This window comes from Crotalus tigris, unplaced genomic scaffold, assembly GCF_016545835.1.
Source record: "Crotalus tigris isolate CLP2741 ecotype Arizona unplaced genomic scaffold, ASM1654583v1 scf7180000023747.220312, whole genome shotgun sequence".
NCBI lineage: Eukaryota > Metazoa > Chordata > Lepidosauria > Squamata > Viperidae > Crotalus > Crotalus tigris.
This window is the reverse complement of record NW_024100156.1, coordinates 40711-67147: the sequence shown is the minus strand read 5'-3', so window position 1 is coordinate 67147 and position 26437 is coordinate 40711. Positions and strand designations below refer to the sequence as shown.

The window sequence follows — 26437 nt, the reverse complement described above, 5'->3', positions numbered from 1 at the left end:
AAACAGTGGGCAGCGCCAACCTCCCTACCGCTTCCTAGCAATGCAGAGAGGAAGCTATTTAACGTAGCAAGGGAGCTAGAGGGAACATTGCAGGTGCCGGTGGTGGACGAACCCATAGGTCCCCTGATATCGGACACGGCCATATCAGGAGATTTTGCTGAGGCTCTTAAAGCCGAGGACCAAAAGAGTGAGTCCAACTACAGGAGAACGCACCAGGCAATAGCTTGGGCTACCAGGGCGACTACCTCCGCGTCCTTTTTCACCAGAGCCACACTTTGTTGGCTCCGTGAGTTACAGGGCCGGGTTCCCATGGAGGATATACGCACTCACCAGGAACTCAGCAAAATGGTAGCGGCCACGGAATATGCGTCGGACGCGACACTTTTAGCGACCAAGTTTTCAGCCAAGGCAATGGCGGCAAACAACACGAGCAGGCGCATCCTCTGGCTAAAGAACTGGCAGGCGGATACCAAATCCAAGTGGAAATTGGCTTCGGCTCCGTACCAAGGGGCAAAGCTGTTTGGTGAGGCACTAACGCCATACCTGACAGAGAACAAGGACAAGCGCAAGGTCCTTAAACACATGCTTAAAAGGCAGGACAAGAGACCCGGCTCCTGGGGAAGGAAACAATCCTTTCGTACGGAAGCCAGGGTCAACTACTTTCAAAATTCCCAACCCTTCCAAGCTAGACAGGATAGGGAAAGACAGGGGGACAGACAGAATACAAGACATAGGCAAACGCAGGGAAGACGGCCCTTTCGGGGGAACAACCGCCCCTTCCGCCGTACCAGATGACTCCCACCCAGACCTTCCCATAGGAGGCAGACTAGCAGGGTTTGCTCCCCAGTGGGAAGAGACCACCACAGACGTATGGGTCAGGAACACCATACGTCATGGTCTATCTCTAGAATTTCTCTCAAAGCCCCCGAACCGCTTCCGCCCGTGCCCCTGTCCCACAAACCCAACAAAGAGAAGGCTCATGAACGAGGCCGTTCAGCACCTTCTAAACATACGGGCCGTAGAGCCGGTGCCTATGAACCAGAGAGACCAGGGGTTTTATTCTATCCTCTTCGTGGTCCCAAAACCCTCGGGGGGTTGGAGAGCCGTTTTGGATTTAAAAGGCTAAATTTCTACATAAAATACCGCAAATTCAAAATGCAGACACTACGCTCCATCCTTGGAAGCGTAAGGAAAGGGGATTTTCTGGCATCGATCGACCTCACGGAGGCATACTTGCACATCCCTATCTCTCTGGCTCACCACCGCTTTCTACGGTTTGCCTACAGGGGGCACCATTTTCAATACAGGGCACTTCCATTCGGCCTGTCATCAGCGCCCAGGGTGTTCACCAAGATTCTGGCGGTTCTGGCAGCACACCTAAGAAACGTACCAGTCAGAGTCCAGTGCTACCTGGACGATATTCTAATCCAGTCATCGTCCGCCCAGCAGTCTCGGGCGGACCTAAAGTTAGTGATAAAACTGCTGCAGGACCACGGCTTCTCGGTGAACTTTCCAAAGAGCCATCTAACCCCAACTACGAGAATACTCCATCTGGGAGCGGTCATAGACACAAAGGAGTGCAAGGTGTACCTATCACAGGAACGCCTCAGCAGCATAAAGAAAGCCGTAAAACAGGTAAGCCGCGGTCAGTCAGTGACGCTGGTCTGCCTCTCCCAGCTGCTAGGGAAGATGATATCGACCATAGCAATAGTTCCTTGGGCAAGGCTGCACTCAAGAGAACTGCAGTGGTTCATGCTCCCGTTTCAGAGACAGCAAATCAGTGCATCCCGGAAGAGGGTAGGCATACCTCTGAGAGTACGACACTCCCTCAGGTGGTGGCTATCTCCAGCTCTCCTCAGGGGGTCCCCCTTCAGGGAACCAGACAGAGTAGTAGTCACAACAGATGCGAGCTTATTCGGCTGGGGAGGCCACTTGGGGACCAAGTGGACACAGGGCCGCTGGTCAGCGGTGGATCTCCGACACAACATAAACACGGGCTATTCACCTAGCGTTAAGGCATTTTCACAGCAGCATAAAAGGCAGGCACGTACTGGTCCTGACGGACAACGTGACAGCCAAGGCCACATAAACCGTCAGGGGGGCACACACTCTCGCTCGCTCTCGGCCGAGGCCCTCCTATTGGGGGCCTGGGCGGAACAAAATCTGGCCTCCATAAAGGCCGACCACATATCGGGGGAGGCAAACATCCAAGCAGATCTGTTGAGCAGATCAACAATAGATCACTCGGAGTGGCAACTACACCCGAGGATCTTCAGGGAGATCTGTCACCGCTTCGGGCTTCCCCAGGTGGACCTTTTTGCCTCTCCTTCCAATGCCCACCTAACTCGCTTCTTCTCCCGATTCCCATCCAGGGGAGCAGAGCAGACGGACGCGTTACGGAGCCCATGGCCAAGGGACTCCTGTACGCGTTTTCCACCCTTACCTCTCCTTCCGGCGGTAGTACGCAAGATTCTCCGGGAAAGGGCCGAGGTAATCCTTGTGGCCCCTTATTGGCCAAGGAGACCTTGGTTCGCAGACTTGAGGAGTCTCTCCCGCACGAATCCATGGCGGATTCCTCCGGAGAGGATCTCCCTCAAGCAGGGGGAGATCTTCCACCCAGAGCCACAATGGCTACAACTAGCCGTCTGGCTCTTGAACGGTCAATTTTAGCCAAGGGGGCTTGCTCACAGGGTGTAATTAGGGTCATACAGGCATCAAGGCGCCCCTCCACGAACCGTATCTATGAGGCCACGTGGAGAAGCTTCCAATCATGGTGCTCTAAACAGGAATTGTTACTCGAAGGGATCACAATTCCCAAGATCCTAGAATTTTTACTAGATGGCCTAGAGAGGGACCTCTCGCCAAACACACTGCGCAGGCAAATCGCCGCCCTCTCAACTATACTTTCTGCCAGCCCCGGTGAATCCTTGGGCAAGCATCCCTTAATACGATCCTTCCTCAAGGGGGCTGCGAACATCAGACCGCCAACCGTGCACAGGTATCCATCGTGGGAACTACCACGAGTACTACAAGCTCTTACCAGAGCGCCCTTCGAACCACTCAAAACATGTGACATTCGCTACCTGACCCATAAGGTAGCATTCTTAGTAGCTATCACGTCAGCTCGACGGATATCCGAGTTAGCTTCTCTCTCAACGAGGAAGGACCTGTGTCATTTTCACAGGGACAAAGTAGTCCTAAGAATAGACCCTTCATTCATTCCAAAGGTCAACTCCTTTTTTCACAGATCACAGGAAATAGTCCTACCAGACTTCTGTCCAAACCCAGCTCATCCCCTGGAGCAACAATGGCACACCTTGGACGTACGAAGGGCACTAAGACATTACATTTCGCGCACAGCGGAATTCCGACGCTCGGAAGCGCTTTTCATATCCTTCCACCCCGCTACTAGGGGCCGGAAGGTCTCGTCCTCTACCATCGGTAGGTGGATTAGGGCATGCATCACTGGGGCATACCAGGCGGAGTCCTTGCAAGTCCCCAAGCATATCACGGCCCACTCCACAAGGAGTGCTGCCACCTCAGCAGCATGGGCCATGCAGGCTTCTATTGAAGAGGTATGCAGGGCAGCCACTTGGGCCTCGCCCTCTCCATTCATTCGTCATTACAAAATCGACAAGTACTCCTCTGCAGAGGCCTCCTCCGGTAGGAGGGTTCTCCAGCAGGTTCTAGACCAAAGTTACACACGGGACCAGTCTATTCCCCAACCCAAGGGACAATAGGCTTTGGTATGTCCCACTGCGTGGATTATCCATCTCCAGTGCTGGAGAAGGGGCGTTGACTTACCTGAACGCCTTTTCTCAGCACGGAGATGGATAATCCACACCCACCCTTATAGACTAGGATAATAGGGTATATTTAGTGGAGCCAAAACGTCTTACTGTCAGTCAATGGCTGCGCTCGAGTCAAGACTGGAGAATCATGGTCCAGGACAGGGCGTGGCAACTTTGGCTGACTGATCTGATTGGCCAGGAATACAGTCTCAACCCACTGCGTGGATTATCCATCTCTGTGCTGAGAAAAGGCGTTCAGGTAAGTCAACGCCCCTTCTACGTTTAGTTATAGTCCTACCCATGATTATTCAGAATCAGATCCATGGAGTGCATTCACATTCACATTAGGCTCTACCAGATACCTGGATTGTCATGTTGTGCTGAAAATTCTTTAAAACTATTGAAACTAATAGACAAATGGTTACTGTCCTATTTTTTAAAATATAAAGTTATTAACACTAATGTGTTTTTCTTTAGTTAAATTATACAGATTTATGCGTAAGTGGTTAGAAAATATAGAAATTATAGTAGATTTATGTTTATATCAATGTAATCAGCCTAATTTTGTATCTATAGAAAACTAACATCCTACAAACTAGCTAGGATAAATATTACTTCAGTATACATTCACTAGGACTCTGCTTACTTATCTACTAGTTCAGTGGTTCTCAACCTTTTTAATGCCGCGACCCCCAACTGGTCGTAAGTCGAGGACTACTCAACCGGTCGTAAAACAAGAACTACTCAACTGGTGCAGCACCGAATGGGACTTTTGGCGGGCTCAGCAGGGCAGAGACAGCCTGGACAATTCCTATTGGCTTTTGAAAGCCAATAGAATTAGACTCTATTCAAGAGAGTCTATTCTATTGGCTTTCAAAAGCCAATAGAATAAAAGGGAGTAGCACAGCTAAGGAAAAGGGGGAAAAAACAACAAAATGCGTTGTTTGGCAACCCCCGTGAAATGGTCGTTCGACCCCAAATGGGGTCCCGACCCACAGGTTGAGAACCACTGTACTAGTTGAACGAGAGGCATCTTTACAGAATTGCTCCCATTTCCGATGGTATAAAATCCTCTTCACTTGCTGCAGGATCCTGCTGCTGAACACCTAAATTTCCACATTATGTCAAAAACAGAGAGTTTTGCTAGTAAAAAAAAATCCACTGGACTGAGAAAGAACTGGTGCTGATGTACTAAACTTGGGTTGTTGTATTTAGCACTTTTGTTGTCCCTCTGATAATTAAATTGATGCTTTTTTTAGCTTGGAGGGTCACTGTGTGACAACCATGCACCATTCTATTTTGATCACAAGTTTCAAATTTATTTATTAAAGAGGTATAGCCACTGTATCTTATTAACATTAAAATTCAATTAAAACAGATCTTGTTTCCCTAGTTTTTAACTAATGCTGTTTAACTTCTATATCAATATTTTGATTCACTAAGGAATAACACAATGCAAATAGTGCCAACCAGAAACTAGAAATTATCTAACTAATGTTACAAGATAGAAAAATTGGCCATCAAGATGGTAGTGAATATTAATTACATTTATAAACTGCAAAAGCCCTAATGACTCTTGGTGGTATACAAATATATGTAAGAAATGATATGCAGTAAATAAAAACCAAACAATAAACTATCAACAAACTAATGAAAACTCAGAATAAAATTAAATCAATCAAACCAATATGGTGTCAAGGCCCAAATGCTCCATGGAAGAGCTCTGTTTTGAGCACTTTCTGGAAGCCAATTAGGGTAAGAACCAACTGAATGTTTGCTTTGAAGGTTCTTCCAAAGAAACACTAAAAAGAGTATTGCTGAGTTTTAGCTCACATTCTTAAAACGAAGCATTGCTAATAGGTTTTTCTGGTAAATTGAACTACTTGGGCAAATTCCAATTGCAGTTTTAGATTTGTGAGTTTATATATTGCATTTCATGCATAAGCATGAGAATAAAAAGCTGCTGAAACCCAATAAAACATTGCTGCGATAGTGTAAGTAATGGTTAAGTTGTTGGATTAAGATCCAGGAAATAATGATTCTGATCCATCCTCAGCCACAGGAGTTCACAGATGACTAGTTCAGTCATTTTCTTTCAGCTCAAATTACTTCACAGGTTTGTTGTTTGAACATAAATAGGAGAAGAAACACTATTTATGCTGTCTTGAGCTCCTGAATGAAAACCAGAATATAAATTTAATAAATAGATGGATAGAATTCTCTTTTTCCATTGGTAACTATATGAAAAACAATCAACCCCAATAAATTTCTCTTCTCTTGCTCTTCTCCCTAACCTTCATTTCTCTGCTTTAAAATAACAAAACATTAAATTTTGTTGGGAAATTTATTTTCTGTAATGAACATACGTATTTATTAGCAGTATGTAAAATGGTTTAAAACTGAAAAATTTAAAACTTGAAATAGTCTATTTAGAAACTTAAATACTCTAAGCTCATTTCAGATTTGTTTTAAATGTATTTATTGTAAATTTCATTGTAGTGAAGTTTATTCAATTTATTTGTCCAGCGACAAATAGACATTGCTCAGAATTGCTGTATGTTAATAATGGTAGTAAAGTAACAGAGCATTATTCTCCCTCCCTCAGGTCTTCTTTGAATACCCCTCATCTCATCTTAATCATGGGTATAAACCAAATGAAATAATAATTCTGCTTTTGAAATACTACAATTGCAGTCTTTTAAGTGGGTATTATTGCACAACGAGTCTCAGAAAAAATGAGCAGGATTTGATGTATGTTTTGTCACATCAAGATAATAGATGGTTGTTGTATCAATTGGATTTTCTTAAAACAACCACAACTTTTTCCAGGCTTGCCCAAAAGTCTGACTGCTCAACAAATAGCAGAAAAATGAAGTCCAAAGTCTTGAGTTATTTGTCAGACTGAAAGAGCCCTAATGTCTGGCACCACTTTTCATAAAATTCCTAGGACTTTTTTTTAATATATATTGAGTCTTATATTTTATTTTCAAATTCCAGCCCCCTTTTAATTGCATGATTTTTAATGGTCCATGTACATAGTCCTGAACATTGAGGAAGAGTAGGAGGGACCCTCTGCTTTTGATCTCTTCATTCTTTGGGTTAGAGATGAATATAAAACAAGGTCTCTTTTAGACTCCTCTTGGTAAATACATAGATTTGCGACAGGGAAAACATTGCCTGAGGTACCCAGACTTGATACCATTTAGAGCTTCAAGCCAATTGTTGGATTTGAGCTCATAATGAACTTGGGGCTAATGTTGCTGTACTATTATAATTATGAAGTCATCAGGACATGAATATCATAAAAAATCATCAAAGTACTTTAATGGCTGGTCTATGTTAGGTGTAGATTTTTACCAAGTAATAGTCATGAGTCATGCACAAGTGTCGTTTTGGTATTCTCTAATAGCATAATAGTATGATCATTGTGCTCAGGGAAGGAAGAAATTAAGAACATTGAAGGAGATTGATTAAGAAGACAGTACAAAGTTAATGCTTATACAAAAATAGCTTTTTGTAAGAAGCTAGTCTGATGTACGTTAAGAAGGTGTGTAGGTTATTTCAGCAAAATATTTAGGATTTGATATTATATTTTCTTCTCTAGCAATGCTATAGGTCCTTTGGTTGCCCTCTGGCTTATATATGATCAGGGTCATGTAACGCAAGATTCTCCTACTCCTGTTTGGCTGCTGTTGTATGGAGGCATTGGCATCTGTGTAGGCCTCTGGGTCTGGGGACGAAGAGTGATCCAAACAATGGGGAAAGACCTAACACCTATCACACCATCAAGGTAAGTGCATGTTGACTGGATAATGCTTACTTTGATAAATTTTGTGATGGCTCCTTTGCCCCTAATTATTTTTGCTTTTGAACTGAGTTGAATATCTTGTCTTTAAACTAACATAATATGCCTAAATTGTTGAGGTCTAGTTAAGCAGCAAAGTCTGACAATGTCTTGAATAGCATAGAGAAAAGACATAAATCAATGTAGTTTTCCATGTGCTTCCCAAAATTGAATCCATGATTTCTAATTGTTTTTAATGCATACTAGAATTCTGCTGCTAACCTAATTGCTAATTAAGCCTTAATTTCTTGGAATATAGATTAGATATCGGGTACCAGAAAGCTGCTTCACTAATTTAATCTGGATGTATGTGTGTGTATCTAGTTTTCATTATCCAGCAGCTTCTTATTCTCTTAATATAACTCAATGACCAAACATTGGAGGAAAGCATTTGAAGAAGAACGGGTAAGATTTTGGCATGTTGCAAGGTATAAACCCAGATTGATAGATCAAGATTTTTTTAAAAAGAGTGACTGTGAAGTGTTTTCTTATGCTTCCTGCAGTGGTTTCACTATTGAGTTGGCTTCGGCGTTCACAGTTGTGATAGCTTCCAATGTTGGACTTCCTGTCAGTACTACACACTGCAAGGTATGCCTTTGCCCTGTGATTGCAGCCAAGCTGATCTGGATTATTCATTTTTATTTATTTTTAACCTTGCTGCTCAGATCAGTTCATAATGGCATGATATCACAGTAGGAAATGTAAATTGGATGTAGAAGATATTCCTCTTTATATTTTTTATAAAATTCATGATATAGGTAGTCTTGCTTCCCTTCTCAAACATTTCATTATCTTTCAGTTTTATACAACTGAGCATTTTTAAGTTTGTGAGCACTTACTCAAAACTAAATGCATAATCATATCAATTTTATGTACTTAATGTATTCCTTTAAAAGGCAGCCATTGGATTTTTGCATGCCCTGTTAATTTCACAGATCTTGTGCAAAAACTAATGTGCTTTTTATTTGATGCACAGTTATTCATATGACTATGCAATTGCACAAGAGTATCAAATCAAAATTCTATCTACATTTTAAAAATAAAAGGGAAAAACATCTAATAATGAGATTAGAACTAAGGCATTTTATCACCTGATAAAGAAAGTCTAAATGATTCTTGTTCATTACTATGAATACAATAAGCTAAAAAAAATGTATTAGGCTTTCCCTAAGTGCTCTCTCTCTCTCAAGCCTTGTTGATAGAATTGGCTCGGAATAGCCATATTTTTTCTGTAGGTCATGCCACATGAACTTTGATCTGCTGCATTCTTCTTTGCCAAGACGTTCTGACACTTTACATCCTGCTACTTTCCTGAATTCGAATGCATGGCATGGGATTTCCTGTGTGTCATTTTTATGCTACAAAATCTCCATCTGTCTCTTTTTATTTCTTCACAGTGGATTTTGCATTGAAGTTATGTGTGCGCTAACCGTACTTGTAGCCTCAAATGTGGGTATTCCAATAAGCTCCACTCATTGCAAGGTATTGGAGTTTGCAGTGGTCATGCCAATTAAACACATTCACAATCATTTAAGAACATAAATAAGTAGCAAATTCTGATTTTTCCCCATTTTGCCTTCACTATGCAATGTCTCATGACGTACAATATATTATATTGCTTATAATATCAATAATCAAAATGTAGCATTTTTATTTACTTTCAAAAATGCTTTAAAAATTTGAGTGATAAATTTTTCCAAATAATAGGAAACTGATTTTTAAAACAAATATTAAATTGTACAGACCATAGATAGTATTTATTCTTTTATTGCTTATTATTTTTGCAACTTGTGAATTACATTGTAGTATTATTTTAATAGTCAGTTAACAAGCAATAAACTTCTTAACATTTTAATATTCTTGCTTCTGCATACTAATCTCAATGCTAGCTTTGCATTAATAATATTTTTCTCACAAAGATTTTTTTTTCCATATTGAACACTTGTGGATTATAAAATTGGGGGGAACACCACAAGTGCAGTGCAGTGCAGTCTAAATCACAACTTTCCTATTTGAAGGCAAATGGTGTTTAATTTCAAGCCAATATAAGCCTAGCTGTTTGAAATTCTAGAAATTGTTGTAGCTTTTCAGTGATGAATTTAACTGCTTTTCTAATATGTATTGTCATTAAAATAAGTACACTAAGTTTGTATAATGTATAAAATTGCATCTAAAAACCAGTATCACTGATGCCCTTTTAAGATTTAGAGAAAAAAAATTAAAACACATAAATTGCATTTTTAGTTCAATGTTTAAATAAAATTTGGTTCTTTTTATATTCTGTTTTTACTAGTATTCTACATTCTTTCTCTATAAATTCCTTTTAAAGCCAATGTCAACTATCCCACTACATTAAACAGCAAAAGAAATTCCTGAGACATTTTTTCTCCAAGAGTATAACTTTACTGAAAAGCCATATGGGTACAGAAAACATTTTCGTGCACAAACAGCATAGGTAAACTTTCCCTTCCCCCCCTCACCTCCCATTCTCCATTGTTCACCAATCAGTTGCACTTGTTTTATTTTGGAAATGGCCTGTCTGCCTCAGACATTCCCAGGCAATGACCTTGTGGTTTGGGTTTGTCTTATGCTTCCAGATAGCAAGCTTGCATTCCAGAATTCCCTTCCAAACTTCCCTTACATTCCAATACCTTTCCTCCCACTCCCGTTACTGTTATCTTGTTGCGAGCAGGGCTGCTTAGCAAGTCAATTATGACATGCCAACCCTCCAGAAAGAAAATTAATCCTGTAAAGAAACATTATTTCTACACTATGGCTTTTCACACTAACACCCTATCGGGGTCAGAGGCTTGGAACCTCTGAATAAGCCTAGGGGTATGGATGTTCCTCACTGCACCCACTCTGCCTCTGCCAAGGAGAACCCCTTCCATAAAAGTAACTACTGCAACTTCCCCTTGCGGTACTGAGCGTCAAGGATCTCCTTGACTCCAAGTGCTTCTCTCTGCCTATCCATATGAATGGGAGGTGGCTTAATGGCCAGCCTCAGCGGTGAGCTACGGAAGGACTTTAGGAAGAAACTACAGTGAAACATTGGGTGAATGCACATATGATTTTTTGCTAACTTTAATTCCACCGGATTTATAATCCAAATGATAGGGAAAGGTCTTATGTACTTAAGGCCCAACTTCTTGCAGGTTTGGCCCAACTGGAACAATTTCATGGACAGGTACACCTCATTCCCTATTCTAAACTTCCTATGAGGTGCTCTCTTCTTGTCAGTCTGTCTCTTTTGCGCTTTCCTTCCTACTTCTAATCCTTTGTGCACTATGGGCCCAATAGATTTCAGAATACTCATCCACTCAGCCAAGGAAGTCAATGAATGAGACTCTTGAAGAAGCTCTGGTATAGGCACAAATTCCACACCTGTGACCACTTGAAAGGGGGTAAATCCAGTGCTACTGTGCACAGAATTATTGTAGACAAGAGCTCATTCTAATTGTTTTGCTGGTAGTTCACATATCATCGATGTACTGTTCTAAGACTGCATTTGTACATTCCATTTGTTTAAGGATGAACTAAGTCCATGAGAGGAGCCTAGCAACCTCAGGAATTCACGTCAAAATTTTGAGGTGAATTGCATGCATATCCTGACCTGAGATTATGTGTTTTGGAATGCCATGCAGCTGGTACATGTGCTGTACGAAGAGCTTAGCCAGGGCCCAAGCAAAAAGGATCCTAGGACATGCCACGAAGTGGACCTGCTTAAAGAATAAGTCTATAATGACCCAAATCATAGTATTCCCAGCACTCTCAAGCAGCTCTACAATAAAGTCCATAGATATCTCCCTCCAAGAAGCCATGGCGCTGGCCCCAGTCTACAACAGTCCTGGAGGCTTGCTGGGCAGCCTCTTTGCTGCAGCGCATACAGGGCAGCTGGCTATATAGGTTTCTATCTCTTTCTTCATTCGCGGCTACCAAAACTACCTTTTTATGAGATGAAAGGTCTTCACAAATCCAAAATGCTCCGCCGCCTTCAGATTATGAATCTGCTGTAATATTAAAGTCCTCTAACTCACTAGGACATATAATTTGCTCTTCATCCATGCCAGTCCATTCCTTAATGACAGTTCACTCTTGTGTTGTTGGAACCACTCTGCCAGGGGCTTCTTTAGTGGTCGCATTAGATCCTTGGTCAGTGTTGATGATAAGGCTTCCAGTTGTCTTGTGAGGACTAGTGTTGCTATTTGGTTGGAGGGGATGATAGAATTAATGACCTCTTCTCGAGCACTGTTGTACTGTGGCATTTGAGAGAGAGCGTCTATGAAGAAATTTTGCCTTCCCGGTAGGTAGCGGAGAATGAAGTTAATGTGGTTTAAGTACTGGCCCACTGGATCTGTTTGGGAGATAGCTTTCGAGGAGCCTTCAATGCTTCTAGGTTTTTCTGGTCTGTCTACACCTCGATGGGAACTTTACTGTCTTCCAGGAATTGTCTCCAGGTTAAGAGAGCCCAATGGACCACGTAGACTTCCTTCTCCCAGGTAGCCCATAGTCTCTCAGTCTCAGAAAGCTTGTGGGATGTGTAGCTGCATGGCTACAATTCTTCTTTAGCATTCTTCTAGAACAGCACTGCCCCATGGCCATATCCCTGGCATCTGTTTATATTATAAAGGGCTTGTCTGGGTTAGGGTGTTTTAGGACTGGCTCAGCGGCGAAAAGGCATTTTAGCTTTTTGAATATGGCTTGGCATTCGAGTGATAAATGCAGGGGCTGGTTGGGGCTGGGCTTAGCTTCCTCTTTTGTTTTCATCAAATTTGTGATCAGGACAATTTGAGCAAACGGGATGAATTGACGATAGAAATTCACGAAGCTAAGGAAACTCTGTAGTTGCCTCCATGTTCACGGAGGCTCCCATTCTAAGATCATTCAGACCTTCCCAGGATCCATCTCTAAGCTATATTTCGAAATCCTGTACTTTAGGTAGTCTAACCTGATCTTATGGAAATCATACTTGGACAACTTTAGGAAAAGCTGAGTCCTCTGCAGCTTTTTGAGCACTGCTGTGGCCAATTTCATATGCTCTTCCTTTGGTTTTGTATAGATCAATATATCATCCATGTTAGAGAATTTTAATTTCTCTATTGGTGAAAAAATAAATCAGAAGCTCTCACAGTTGACTGCATTTAGCTGATTCAAAATAACTTCTTTATATTTATATCAAAATATTTACAATACCATACATTCTTCTTTACAGCAACATAGCACAAATGAAGACTTCTTACAGAGAGATACAGAGACAAACCTGAGACTGGAAATCCAGCTCCTAACTCAATACCTTTTGCACAGACTCAGTAGCACTTTCTTCTCAGTAGCACATTGGCTGAGTTACCACATGACTCTTCCTGCTCATGAATATTCCAACACTCCTCCCTTCATCACAGGAAGAGACATCTGACCTATTGACTTAATACATTCTCCATAGTGAACACCACCCAATGGTTTAGTCATCATGTCTGCCAAATTATCCTCAGAAGAACAATGATGCAAACTAATCAATTTTTCTTTTATAGCTTCCCTGACATTACAATACTTAATGTCTACATGTTTACTTCTGTTCTTCACCCTGTCACCAGTTGCCATTTTTATACAGGCAGCATTGTCTTCAAATACCTTTACAGATTCTTTTTGTTGTTGTTAATTGCGAAGTCGTGTCCGACCCATCGCGACCCCATGGACAACGTTCCTCCAGGTCTTCCTGTCCTCTACCATCTTCTGGAGTCCATTTAAGTTCACACCTACTGCTTCAGTGACTCCATCCAGCCATCTCATTCTCTGTCGTCCCCTTCTTCTATTGCCTCAATCTTTCCCAGCATTAGGCCCATCTCCAGTGAGTCCTTCCTTCTCATTAGGTGGCCAAAGTATTTGAGTTTCAACTTCAGGATCTGGCCTTCTAAAGAGCAGTCGGGGTTAATCTCTTCTAGGACTGATCAGTTTGAACGCCTTGCAGTCCATTCTTTTACATTAATATTTAAATCTTGCAACAACTGTACATACCATGTTACTTCAGAACGCAATTCAGATAAAGCAGTAAACTCTGCTTCCGCTGTTGAAATAGCAACAGTTGTTTGTTTTCTGAACTTCCATCCAATCAATGTCCCTCCAAACAATATTATAATCCCAGAATTTGATTTCCTTGTGTTTATGTCATTTGCATAGTCACTATCAACATAACACTTTAATTTCAATTCCTCAGTAATCTGTATTTGAAGACCCAAATTTATGGTTCCCTTTAAATATCTGAGAACCCTTTTTACACCCATCCAATGTAACTTTATAGGTGCAGCAGTAAAATGACTCAAAATGCTTACTGCGCAAGCTATGTCTGGTCTGGACCACTGTGATAGATATAACAAACTCCCTATTGCTGAGTGATATATCTCTTGATCACAGGATTCAACTTTGTCCGCACTTAAACTATTATAAAAATCCGTACTCATGGGTGTGGGAGCAGTATTACTTTCTTTCATATTATATTTTTCCAATAACTATTCAATTTTTCTCCTTTGACTGAGAATATAACCACCTTTTTCATTTTTCTAAGCAAAAATCATCCACAAATGATAACAGTATACAATTCCCTCCTTGTAACTGTCTAGTACAGGGGTAGGCAACCCAAAACACTCAAAGAGCCACTTGGACCCGTTTCCCACCAAAAACAAAACACCGCGAGCCGCAAAACCCTTTTGATATCTAAAATGAAGATAACACTACATATATCCTTTTTTACCTTTATTATAAGTGTGTGTGTTTGTGTGTGTGTGTGTGTGTGTATGTGTGTGTGTGTGTACACACACACACACACACACACACACACACACACACACACACACAAAAAGTAAAATATGACTCTTGGGAATATCCATACTATTAAAACAATGATCACCAAGAGAATGCTTTAAGAGAATAAAATTACATACACACAGAGGTAAAAAAAGGATATATGCAGTGTTATCTTCATTTTAGATGTCAAAAGGGTCTCTTTCTCTCTGTCTCTCTCCCTCCCTCCCTCTCTATCTGCCCTTGGTCTGCCTCCCACTCTCTCTCTCTCTCTCTCTCTCTCTCTCTCCCTCCCTCCCTCCCTCCCTCCCTCCCTCTCTCTCTCCCTCTCTTTCTCCCCCCCTCCTATCTGCTGCTCACCTGGCAAGCTTCAAGCTGTTGTCCAACAAGCTCAGGGGTAGGCAACCTCATCTCTTTTATGACTCATGGACTTCAACTCCCAGAATTCCTGAGTCAGCCTAGCTGGGCTAGCTAGCTCTCTCCTGCCCTTCCTGCTTCCTGCAGAGACACAGCAAAGGGAGGAGCTCCGCCCAGTAAGCTTTTCAGCTCCTCGGAGAACACTGTGAGTGCACTCTCTTTTACACATACACACACACACAAAAACACAAACACAGAGAGAGGGAGAGAGAGAGAGAAACAGGGAAGCGCAAGTGCCTCTCTCTGTCTCTGTCTCTCTCTGCAAAGGCAGAGGAGGCTGGGAGCCACAGGGGAAGGCTCAAAGAGCCGCATGTGGCTCCGGAGCCGCAGGTTGTCGACCTGTGGTCTAGTATATATACAATTATCAGCTTTGCAACTTTTAGATCCTTTAAAGCAGTATCTAAACAGATATTTCTGACTGACTGCTTCAACCCATAAATAGCCTTGTTTAATTTATACACCATGTTAGGTTTTGCAATTTCATATCCTGGTGCTTGGATCATATAAATTTCTTCCTCTAACTCAGCATTGAGGAATGCAGTTGTGATATCAAACTGCCAGATTTTATGTTTATATGATGCTGCCAACGCCAGTGCTAATCTTATACTCTCACTTTTCACAGTTGGCGCAAATATTTCATCGTAGTGCACATTCTTTAATTGTGAAAAACCTTGTGCCACTAACCTGGCCTTATACTGTATATCATTATTTGGCAATACCTTTTTCTTATATACCCACTTACAACCCACAGCTTTCGTTCCCTGTGGCAAAGTCACTGATTTAAATACTTCATGGTCTCCCATGGATTTCATCTCTTTATTCATGGCCTCCTTCCATCTTTCTTGTTCAGCTTTTGCTAATGCCAACACCTCTTTATAACTTCTTGGCTCATACCACACATTGCAAACCTTTACCTTGCTGGCAGAATACCTGTCAGGCGGAATTCCTTTGTTACCTCACTCTGACCTATGTGGTATTAACTGCTCCTGAGTCTCAAGTCTATCTGGCTTCATGTCTTGTTCAGCCTGAACATTGACATCTTCAATAAACATTTTTCCATCATTAGATGAGTTATTGTCATTAAATAGATCACCGTCATTATGTGAGACATACCCAGAATTTGCATTAATTCTGTCCCAATTTTGTTCTGCAAAATTAGTAGACCTTGAAATTACAATTCTTTTACTTCCATCGCTAAAGCGATATCCTTTTGACCCTGGCTCATAGCCCACAAACCTGAGCTTTCTTGCCTTTTGCTGTCCCTTTCTTCTGATTGCTTTTGGAATATGTACCCATGCAGTACTTCCAAAAATTCTCAAATGTGCCAGTGATGGCTTTCTCCCATATAGAATGGCATATGGAGTATTATTAATGGAGGAACTCCACAGCCTGATAACTGTTATATAATTGGCAGTCAATATGGCTTCTCCCCAATATGACCTGCTCATATCAGAATCCTCTAATAATGAATCTTTCATTGTTTGCAAAACACCATTCCTTCTTAGCTACACTGTTCTCTGCTGCTGTGTAAGGATTTGTACATCTGTGTCTTATCCCCAACTGCCCCAACCATTGTTGGAATTTAGTTGACATAAATTCAGTACCTCTTGTCAGTTTGCAACTGACACACTTGTTGTCTGTACCTTCTCTCTACAAAACTTACCCACTGTTTGAATTGTTATAGCACCTCTGTCTTTCCTCTAAGCAAGTAGCAAAACGAATACCTGCTATAATCATTAACAATTACCAGTGCATATTTGCTCCTCCCAAACTGGCTTGCATAGGTCCCACCAGATCTGCATGGACCAGCTCTAGAGCTCTTTTTGTTTGTCTTGTGCTATATTTACTAACTGGGAATGCCTTTGACTTTGATGCTTTGCATATTGCACAGTCCAAATATGTTTTGCATCCCTTCAAATTTAGCCCTTCTGCAAACTCTTGCATTTGCTGCAAAACTTTAAAGCTTGCATGGCCAAGTCTCCTATGTAGAAGGTGAACACACGAATCATGCTCTGCAACATTCTTAAATATATGGGAACATTGAACCTTTTGTCCCTGCAATACATATAGATTATCTTCCTTTATGCCTTCTGCACAAATATTCCCATTCCTTTTGATGAGACACTTCCCATTTACAAAAATGATCTCAAAACCTTGTTTGTCTAAATTAGACACACTTAATAAATTATGTTCCATCTCAGGTACACAAAGCACATTGGTAAACTTTGATTCCAAATATGCAATTTTTACATCCCCTTTTCCAATGACTTTTGCTTTCTGGCCATTTGCCAAAGCCATAGTTTCTTGTGCTAGTGGAACAAACCTGCAAAATAATTCAGAGTCATTAACAATTGTTTGATTTGCCCCAATATCTATTAGCCACTTGTCTCTGTTGTTGCTGTAGCAAACTTTTGCAACACCAAAATGTTCCTTTTGTAAATCAGTCTTTTTTGCTTGCACAAATGTCCTTCACTGCAAATTGTTCCTCTGCAAACAGTTCCTTTTCAGATGTGTGTTTGCTCCACAAATGTAGCAATTATTTTCTTGCTGAGCCCTCTGCTTGCAAAATCTTTCTTTTAATGCAACTTGGTCCCATCTGCTTGTTTCTTCTCCAGAGACTTGCAATCTGGACCCCCTCCTCAGGAATTTCACCTCCTTATGGCTGTTCCTAAAATGTTGCTTTTCTTCTTCATTAAGGAAACATGCCTTTAAAGCCTCAAAATTTAAGTTGTGCTCTTCTTTACACTCAAATATGGCAGAAACTGTGTCCCAGGTTTTATCTAAACTATTCAACACCAATAAAACCTTCTGGGACTCAGGGAATTTAATCCCACATTGTTCTAAGTCCAAAAATAAACTTTGCATTTTATTTAAATGCTGTTTTACAGATTCACCTGGTTGCAAACAGGCCCTGTAAAGTTTTCTTGACAATTGCACTATATTGCATGCAGAAACATTCTCAGTTTCAACCAAATCTCCTTTGTAGTCTTTAAATTTGCAACATTTAGAAATTGTTCATCATCTAAATTCAAGATGAGATAAGCCATTGCTTGATCATGACTTTTCTGATCAGCAGCTGCAAACACTTGTTGTGTATTTTCTATGATATACCACAGCTCTTTTGCTTTCAACAAATATTCCATTTTAGCAGCCCACACGATGTAATTTTTCTTGCCCAAACGAGGCACAGAGCTTTCCTTAAATTCCATTGCAGCCATTCTGCTAATTCTGCCTTGTTCTTATACTTTCTAAACACAGGCAATTTCTTCCAGCTTTAAATTACAATGCAGTCCTTAGTAAGCTCTGGGCCCATAACCTGTTAGAGAATTTTAATTTCTCTATTGGTGAAAAAATAAATCAGAAGCTCTCACAGTTGACTGCATTTAACTGATTCAAAATAACTTTTTTATATTTATATCAAAATATTTACAATACCATACATTCTTCTTTACAGCAACATAGCACAAATGAAGACTTCTTACAGAGAGATACAGAGACAAACCTGGTAAACTGGAAATCCAGCTCCTAACTCAATACCTTTTGCACAGACTCAGTAGCACTTTCTTCACATTGGCTGATTGAGTTACCACATGACTCTTCCTGCTCATGAATATTCCAACAATCCAGATACACCAGGACCCGCTTGTACAAATGCTCAAGGACTTCGTTTAATAACTCCATGAACACTGCTGGGGCCCCTGTAGCCGAAATGGCATCATCTGGTAACAAACCTGAAGGCAATTGAACACTGTTTTCCACACACACACACACACACACACACACACACACACACACACTTCTTAGCTTTCACTCAGTAATATGCCTCCCTCAAGTCCAACTTCATGAAAATCCTCTCCTTTGCAATGTGGCCCAACATATCCTTCATTAGTGGGAAGGGTACATATTCTCCATGCATATACAGTTTAGCCCTCTATAGTCAACGCACAGCCTAAGGGACCCATCTTTCTTTTCTTTGAAAAGCACAGGGGGGCTGCCATCTTTGACCTAGCTGGTTGAATGAAGTCCTTGGCTAAATTTTTGTCTATGAATATGCAGAGCTCCTCCATTTCCCTAGAGATGTCATTGAATATAGTTTTGGCTTTGGCAGTTTAACCCCAGGCACTATCTCACTTGCACAGTCTGTGGGGCGGAAGTGCATCGGATTTCTTTTTGCCAAAGACCTTGGCCAGGATGTGATATTCCTTGAGAATCAGCGGCTCTAAGCTGCCACTTCCCTTTAGTTTATTGGCAGGTTCCGGTTTTGCTTTCTTAGCTTCAGGCATAGGGTGGCTTCTTAGCACTTTCTCTAACTCTTGCCGGTTGGATAGTTTCCTTCACATCCACCACTTGTCTCTATCCCAATTGGCAGATGGGGTCCATTTTTTTCACCATGCCAGACCCAGGACCATGGCCTCTGTCATCTCCGAGGCCACAGTAAATCAAATAGTCTCTTTGTGAGTCCTAGCTTTTATCTTCACAGGCTCAGTTACTGGCACTCCACCTGTTATAGAATGTCTAGCAGGGGAAATGCTATGGACTTCCTTAGCTACATTCCTATCTTCTCTAACACTTGGGGGCTGACCAGGAACCTGGTGCACCCCACATCCAGCAAGGCCGTAAGGATCCGCTTTACTCCTGAGCATATCACCGAAATCTCCATCCTAGTAGTCATGGGGATGATGGTGCTACTTACCATCAGGTCGCCTTCTCCTTCACTGTCATAGAAGACTAGTCCCATCTTGACAGGCTGGAGTACATTCCCCTTCACTAGACAAAGGGGAGAACTCTACAACCTGTTGCCCTGCACACATTTTCTCTTTTGGCTTTGGTGGAGCTTTTTTCTTTGGTTGGCTCAGAAGGGGAGGGAGTGGTATTGGCTGTGGTGTGAGGCATTCGGCAGCACAGCACCCCTCCTCTGGCTGGTGGCACACCTCCTGTGCCTCCCTTAGGAGCTGCTCACCTCTCTGTTGGCTGGCAGGACCGATTCTCCTGCCCAGTGTGTTCATAGAATTCCATCAGGTCAGTTTCTACCTCTGTGGTCATACGGTACCATGCTTGCAGGTTGCCATACACCCCCCTGGGTTCAGCAGTTGTGATACAGTTCCTTGTTCAGCCCCTCTCGGAAATAGTAAACCAGTAAGTGCTCAGGCCAGTCTCCCAGATGGCAGACCAGACGGCGGAAGTCTTGGATGTATTCCATCACTGGTCGTTTCCCTTGCTTTACAGCACTGATATGGGCTTCTGCATGTTGGGCTGCTGGGGGGCCTCAAACCATGCTCGTAATGTTTGCATAATAGACTTGAGATCATCTAACTCAGAGGTGCCCTCATCATGCAGCGACACTAGCTATTCTGAGGCACCCTCTTCCAGGTTGACCGCGATGACATGGACCCATGCCATGTCATCCAGATACATTGTTCCATAGCATTCCATGTGGTGCCAGGCTTAAGCCAAGAAATGAGCTAGGTGCCTTGGCGCCTATCAAGGCGGACCACCAAGGAGGGTGGCTGCTGTTCTTCCCGCACTAGGATGTATCCAAGAGGTGGAATGCCACCTGTCGCTACTGGTTCTGGGATCCCAGCTGCAAAGGTTGCTCTCACTGTCACTTGCACCAGGGCTCCAATCACAGATACAGCTGCTGGTACTGCTGGCTGAAGGATAGGAGGAGAGTCGTCAGGGCTGCTAGGATTTCCACAACTCCTGGGTCAGTGGCGGAGGCAGCTCCTGGTGTTGCCACAACACAAATCTCCATCCCTCCAAACTTCTCTCCCAGCTAGTCCATTGATGGGCTGCGGCTGGCAATTGGGATCTTCCACTCAGCAGGGTCATCCCATTCAGCTAGCTGCTTTGCTCTTCATTGCTGCCTCAGACCACGTTGACTCCAGCAGGGAGAAGGGGGTCTTTGGCATTTGCTGTCTTGCCTATGTTCACCATCCAGTGGGTCTTCACTCCTTGGTATGGGGCATCCCTCACTTTTTCCTGGCTGCTTGGATTTCTTGAGTCTTAGTTTTGGCCACATGCCAGTGGCCTGCACTCTGGCTCCAGCCTGAGGCAGCATTGGCTCTTCCCAAACTGAGATCTCTCCCCGGCTTTTATCCTTCTGTGTTTTTGGCTGTTGCCAACATCTCAGGTTTTATCTCCTGGTGGAACTCAGGTAAGCTATTACTGTGAGAACTGGCTTAATGTCAACATCCCATTGCATTAAGCAGCAAAAGAAACTCCTGGGACATTTTTCTCCAAAAATATAACTTTAATGAAAAGCCATATTGATACAAAGTAGAAAAGAAAGTTCTGATATTTTTGCACAAAAATACCATAAGAAAACTTCCTCCCCCCCCTCCCAATCAGTTGGACCTTTTTTTTATTTTGCAAACTGCCTGTCTGCCTCGAACATTCCCAGGCGATGGCCTTGGGGTTTGGGTCTGTCTCACGCTTCCAGGCGGCACACTTGCATTCCAGAGTTCCCTCCCAAACCTCCCCTACATTCCAATGCCTTCCCTCCCCACTCCCGTTACTGTTGTCTGATTGCGAGCAGGGCTGTGAAGCAAGTAAACTATGATAGCCAGGCTAGAACGTCAAACATATCTGTTAGTTTTTACATGTCCCATTCCCTCTAGTCTTTTTCTTAATTTTGTTGAAAAGAAGAAAAAAGCTAGCAAAAAAAGTGATGGAGATATTACTGGTGAGTCTGATGAGCTGGAAATTGTAAGAAAAACGTAAAAGCATGAGCAAGAGGCGAAGCCAGTACAAAGCATCTAGGAGTACTGATTATTGGATATAGTAGGATGAAGTGTAGATACTGTTTATATTCCAGTATGAAATGCATTGAAATAATGGGCTGAGATACTGCAATTAACAGTCACATACTTGCAGATTTCGGGTCCAGATAAAAGAACAACTGAATACTATTCATGCCCTTGTAACAGAGATAAAGAGCTTGGAAGCAAGACTTGCGACTATAGGAGATTTAATAATTATCCTCCCATTTAATATGCAGTAGTTGATCAGTTAGCAGTTGAATTTTAGTTACGGCCACTGTCATGGGTCATTCTTGAATGCTGAAGATTATATCCTCCAATACTTCCCTAGGTTTCTGCTGTGCCTGCTCAGTGCTGTTAAAAATGTGCTACAGCTACACTGCCAATGTATATTACATGATCTAAAGAATTCATTCTTTAGATCATTCATTCTTGTGCACATGAGAAGAGTGTAACCATATTTGTTTTCTTTGAAATAGGTGCTGATGCTTCATGGAATGCCATTCTAGATGGTGTCTTAATCTTTGCTGTTAATCATTCAGTTGGCAATTAAGAGGGATTGAAAAGTCATCAAATCCAGATAGAAATGTGTAGAAACAACTTATTAGTTTCAATACATATTTATTCTAAAGCTTTGTGGTTTTTTGGGATTTGATTTCCAAAAGTTACTTTAGAGCACTTAACATAGCATGTTTACAACCTTTTAAAGCAGCCACATTTTTCTGGGATCATACAACAGAGTTTGGAATTTATTTATTTGTTCATTTGTTTGTTTGCAATCCATTTCCAAAATAATGGGGTCAGAATTGGTTGATCAGAAAGGGTCATTTGACTAGCTTTTAAGATACACTAAGTGGATTATACTGTTATCAATAATTGGATAGAATTGAAACCTTTTAAAATCTGAATATGATTTGATTTACCAAGAAATGATAAGCAAAGTGGAATATAAATCTATAGAAATATGCCTTTCTGTAAATTCATGTACCTATGAGGCAGGCACTTATATGCACAACAACCTACATTCCTTTTCAGGCATTTTCAGTAAAAATTACTCTATGTAACAGAGCTAGAAAAGATATTTGGTTGACAGCATTTATTAAACTTGCTCCATGTAAAAATGAAGAAGAAATATAAATGTCAGCAATTTTTCAAAGCTTTTTAACTTTGGGCATCAGTGACTGGCATTTGTTTATAAACTGGGGTCCATAAATATAGCTGTTTAATGGCCACAGCATATTAACTTTCCTGACAAGGTTGAGAAAGTGGAGAGTTGGGATGTCATTTATACCTAGCATTAATATGTAACTTATTTAACTTATTAAAGTGAACAGTTTTTCATTGTATCAGACATTAGACATACTTATTGGTGGTTACTCTGATTGTAGTCAAAACCAGGCATGATAACTAACCCATCCATTCCCCCAAATCACTGCTGTGTGCAAGAGAACTCACAGAGTAGTGGAATGATGGTGACCATAAAGGATTCCTGGCTATTGAAACAAGCAAAATTTATTGACCCTCAGTCGTGTATGTGTGTGTGTGTGTGTATCATACTAAGATAACATGTTAAGATATATTTAATTCTAACTTTCTTCTCAAATTTCCAAGGTTGGTTCTGTGGTAGCTGTTGGTTGGATACGGTCCAAGAAGGCTGTTGATTGGCATCTTTTCCGTAATATCTTTCTAGCTTGGTTTGTGACTGTTCCTGTAGCTGGCTTATTCAGTGCTGGCATCATGGCAATCTTTATGTATGGAATAATACCATATGTCTGATACTTCACTGTTCTTTCCAGAAAAAAAGGGAGTATCTCTTTTAAGTAAAAGAAGGCAACATCTCCTCTCAGAATGCAGAACTCCCTGATCAACCATACAGTTAGAGATAGTCTGCAAGTCATTTATCCTCAGTATCTAACATCTACTCTACATACTATCAGTGTCATTGGTGCCATTTCTTCTGTACAATATATGTGTATGTGTGTGCATAGACACACACCCATATACATACATGCTTATAGTTGATAATACGACCTTAAGTTATAAATGAGATGAAAATAATTGCCTAGAACTTAATCTCTAGTAAAACATGTATATAATGTATCATTTAGTGTTGGTTTTTAAAATCCATTAGAGAAGCTGGGACATTTGTCAATTTAATATATGATGAAGCAAAATGCAAACTGGGTAAGATTCTTTTTTGGAAAAAAAAGTTAATGATACTGAAACAAAATATTATTGAAGTAATTAATAAAAATGTGGTTCATATCATATTGTTATATATAATACTGTACGAACATTGATTTTATAAATACTTTTAAAATGTAGCTTTTTAATGTTGCATTCCCCTTATATATTTTGGATAAGAAAGTTTAGACAGTACCAAAGAAGGGGAATAGCTTGACAGTATTATACTGTTTGTCAGTATGTGTATTTGCAATTGCTCTTCCCTAAATATTTTTAATTAGCATTTTTTTCTATTCATCAAATACCAGCAATGCCAAGATAATATTAACATTTCCCTGTAAGTAGGAAAGCATCATATGGTTGCAGTCTATATATCATCCATTACCCACTGCATTTACTTTTTTAGAAATCCAACTCTCTGCTTTTATATATGATGAGTTCAAATTTCTTTTAAAAGATGCCTGCCATCTCTTGTATGTGATTCTCATTCTAGTTCATTACCATTAATCTAATGAACAAGTTCAGGAAAAGAAAGATAAAACTGAAGTTCTGCCTTGTTTCTATGATTATATCCATTTATGCAGTGGAATTGAGCAATACTGGCAGTGTGCACATTCGTTGTGACATTTCAGTGTCTAAAGAAAAAGGGAATTACTCAAGTAAGAAGTGTTTGGCAGTTAAACAGGCACTGCAGAGAGCTTTTAATAATCAATGCTAACTCCTAGAAGCATTTGGAAAGATTACTTCTGATACTAACAGTTGGTGAAATGAAATCTGTTGCAGCATAGTTTTTGTCCTTTGGTAACATCTCAATGTAACATCTCAGCCAAACTAGCAGAGTCTACCCTATAGCAGCATGTACCCACATTGCTCCAGGTTAATGCTGACATGGAAACATCCACATCACGTTGTTCACTGGACACAGGATGCCAACGAGTGAAAAAATTGATAATGCTGCAGTTCTCACATTGCTAAAAATAATATAACAGATTGTATAAGAAATCATGTTTACTTTTTGAGGAATTATCTTAGTTTGCCAGTCCTGTATTTTATAAAATAAAGATATTAATAGATAGATCTATCAATAAAGCTGCAAATTGATGTAATTAATTGTCTATGCATTTAATAAGATGTTTCCTGAGTAGCAGTTAAGAGACAATATTTGGTGTCCTTTTATTGCTATGGAACTCTGAAGCATTAACATTTGAGGTGTTCTTTGGCATTAATCACAATGCTTGTACAATTCCTGTGGGTTTTTTTTTCCCCAGAAGACTGCTCTGTGGTTTAAAACTTATAACTTATTGTATTCAGACTATTTACTGAAAAGGATTTGAGGAAGCAGTGCTTGAAGAAAGTTGGGAGCCCAGAACTGTTGAAATGCTGCTAAAATTTTGATATATGTGCTTTCTTGATACACCATTGTGATCCTTTTTCATTCGTCATTCACTCTAAATTTATAATAAAAGAATAAATTGCCTTCAGACTACTTATTAAGCCTTTTTTTTATTCTCACTGCTCATTGAGATTTTAGGATTGATACCAATTCATTTAACGAGCACAAAGTTTAGCACAAAGTTTTCTTGTTTTGCATTTGTCCTAATCCTTTTATTTATGCTCCCTCTGTGTGAGCTTTTTGTAACAATGGAGGTGTGCATACACATTCACTTACAAACCAAGTGACAAAATCTAAATAAAGCCCAGTTCTGTACAGGGCAAACAGAAGCTTCTATTTATTGCTCTCGGAACTGTTTGTTCCAGTATCCAGTTCCCCAGTGGAATTATTAAAGCCTTCTTGCAGTAGCAATCATGTTAAAAACTTTTCATTCTTAACAATACAAAAGAGTGTGTTTCGATGACTGAAGAAAAATTAAGATGTTTGCATATTGCTGTCACAACAATACTTGGGAAAAGTTAAACTTGGGAGAAAAAAAATCTACATTTTCCTTCAAGGCAATGCCACTATAATGTTCAATAATATTGAGACCACAAACCTCTGAACTTGAGTGTACAATTTGTGACTCAGGTTAGTAATGGCATGTTAACAAATATTTTGGTTAAACTTAATCAGGTTTTGCTATTGCAGTTGCAAAACTAATAGCCACTTAGAGCAAACAATTTATTTTGAACCTCTAATAATAGAAATCAAAATGGTAGGATATCTTTTTAAAATTCTAGCCTTTGATGAGAAGCTGCCATCTAAGGAAAGGAGGAGTCACGGTGCATTTTAAGTTTAGAAAGGTTTCTTAGCTGAATTGATTACAAAAGTTTTCAAAAAGATTCTACCTTCAAAGTTTGTTTTTAAATTCATTATTGAATTAAATCTCAGCTGATTTTCAACCTTATAAATTAAACTGTTATCTATAATGGACCTGCCCATGTAATATTACTGAAGGAAGACAGTATTCTCTTTTCACCTTTCTAAAATATTCTATTAATAGAAGGAATTTTTTGTCTGCTGTGACCCCCAACCGGTCATAAGTCAAGGACTACTCAACTGGTCGTAAGTTGAGGACTACCCAACCGGTCGTAAGTCGAGGACTTAATTTTATTCTCCCCCCCCCCATAATTATATACTTGTAACTAGCAGGGGCTTGTGCATGCTAAGACTATATTCTTGCACCCCTACCCTCCAACCCCATATTTCTTTG

At 40.7% G+C, this 26437-nt stretch overlaps 1 protein-coding gene across 2 annotated transcripts in view; it reads left to right on the top strand.

Annotated features, from left to right (window-relative positions):
- The window catches only part of SLC20A2 (solute carrier family 20 member 2), a 52155-nt gene extending 26880 nt beyond the window's left edge, over positions 1–25275 (top strand). For both annotated transcript variants that reach the window (XM_039321611.1, XM_039321612.1), the window contains 3 exons: positions 7396–7581; positions 8139–8223; positions 23217–25275. In XM_039321611.1, the coding sequence (XP_039177545.1) occupies positions 7396–7581; positions 8139–8223; positions 23217–23381 (436 nt within the window). In that variant the 3' untranslated portion in view covers positions 23382–25275. The remainder of the gene's footprint in view (positions 1–7395; positions 7582–8138; positions 8224–23216) is intronic.
- The last annotated feature ends 1162 nt before the right edge of the window (positions 25276–26437 follow it).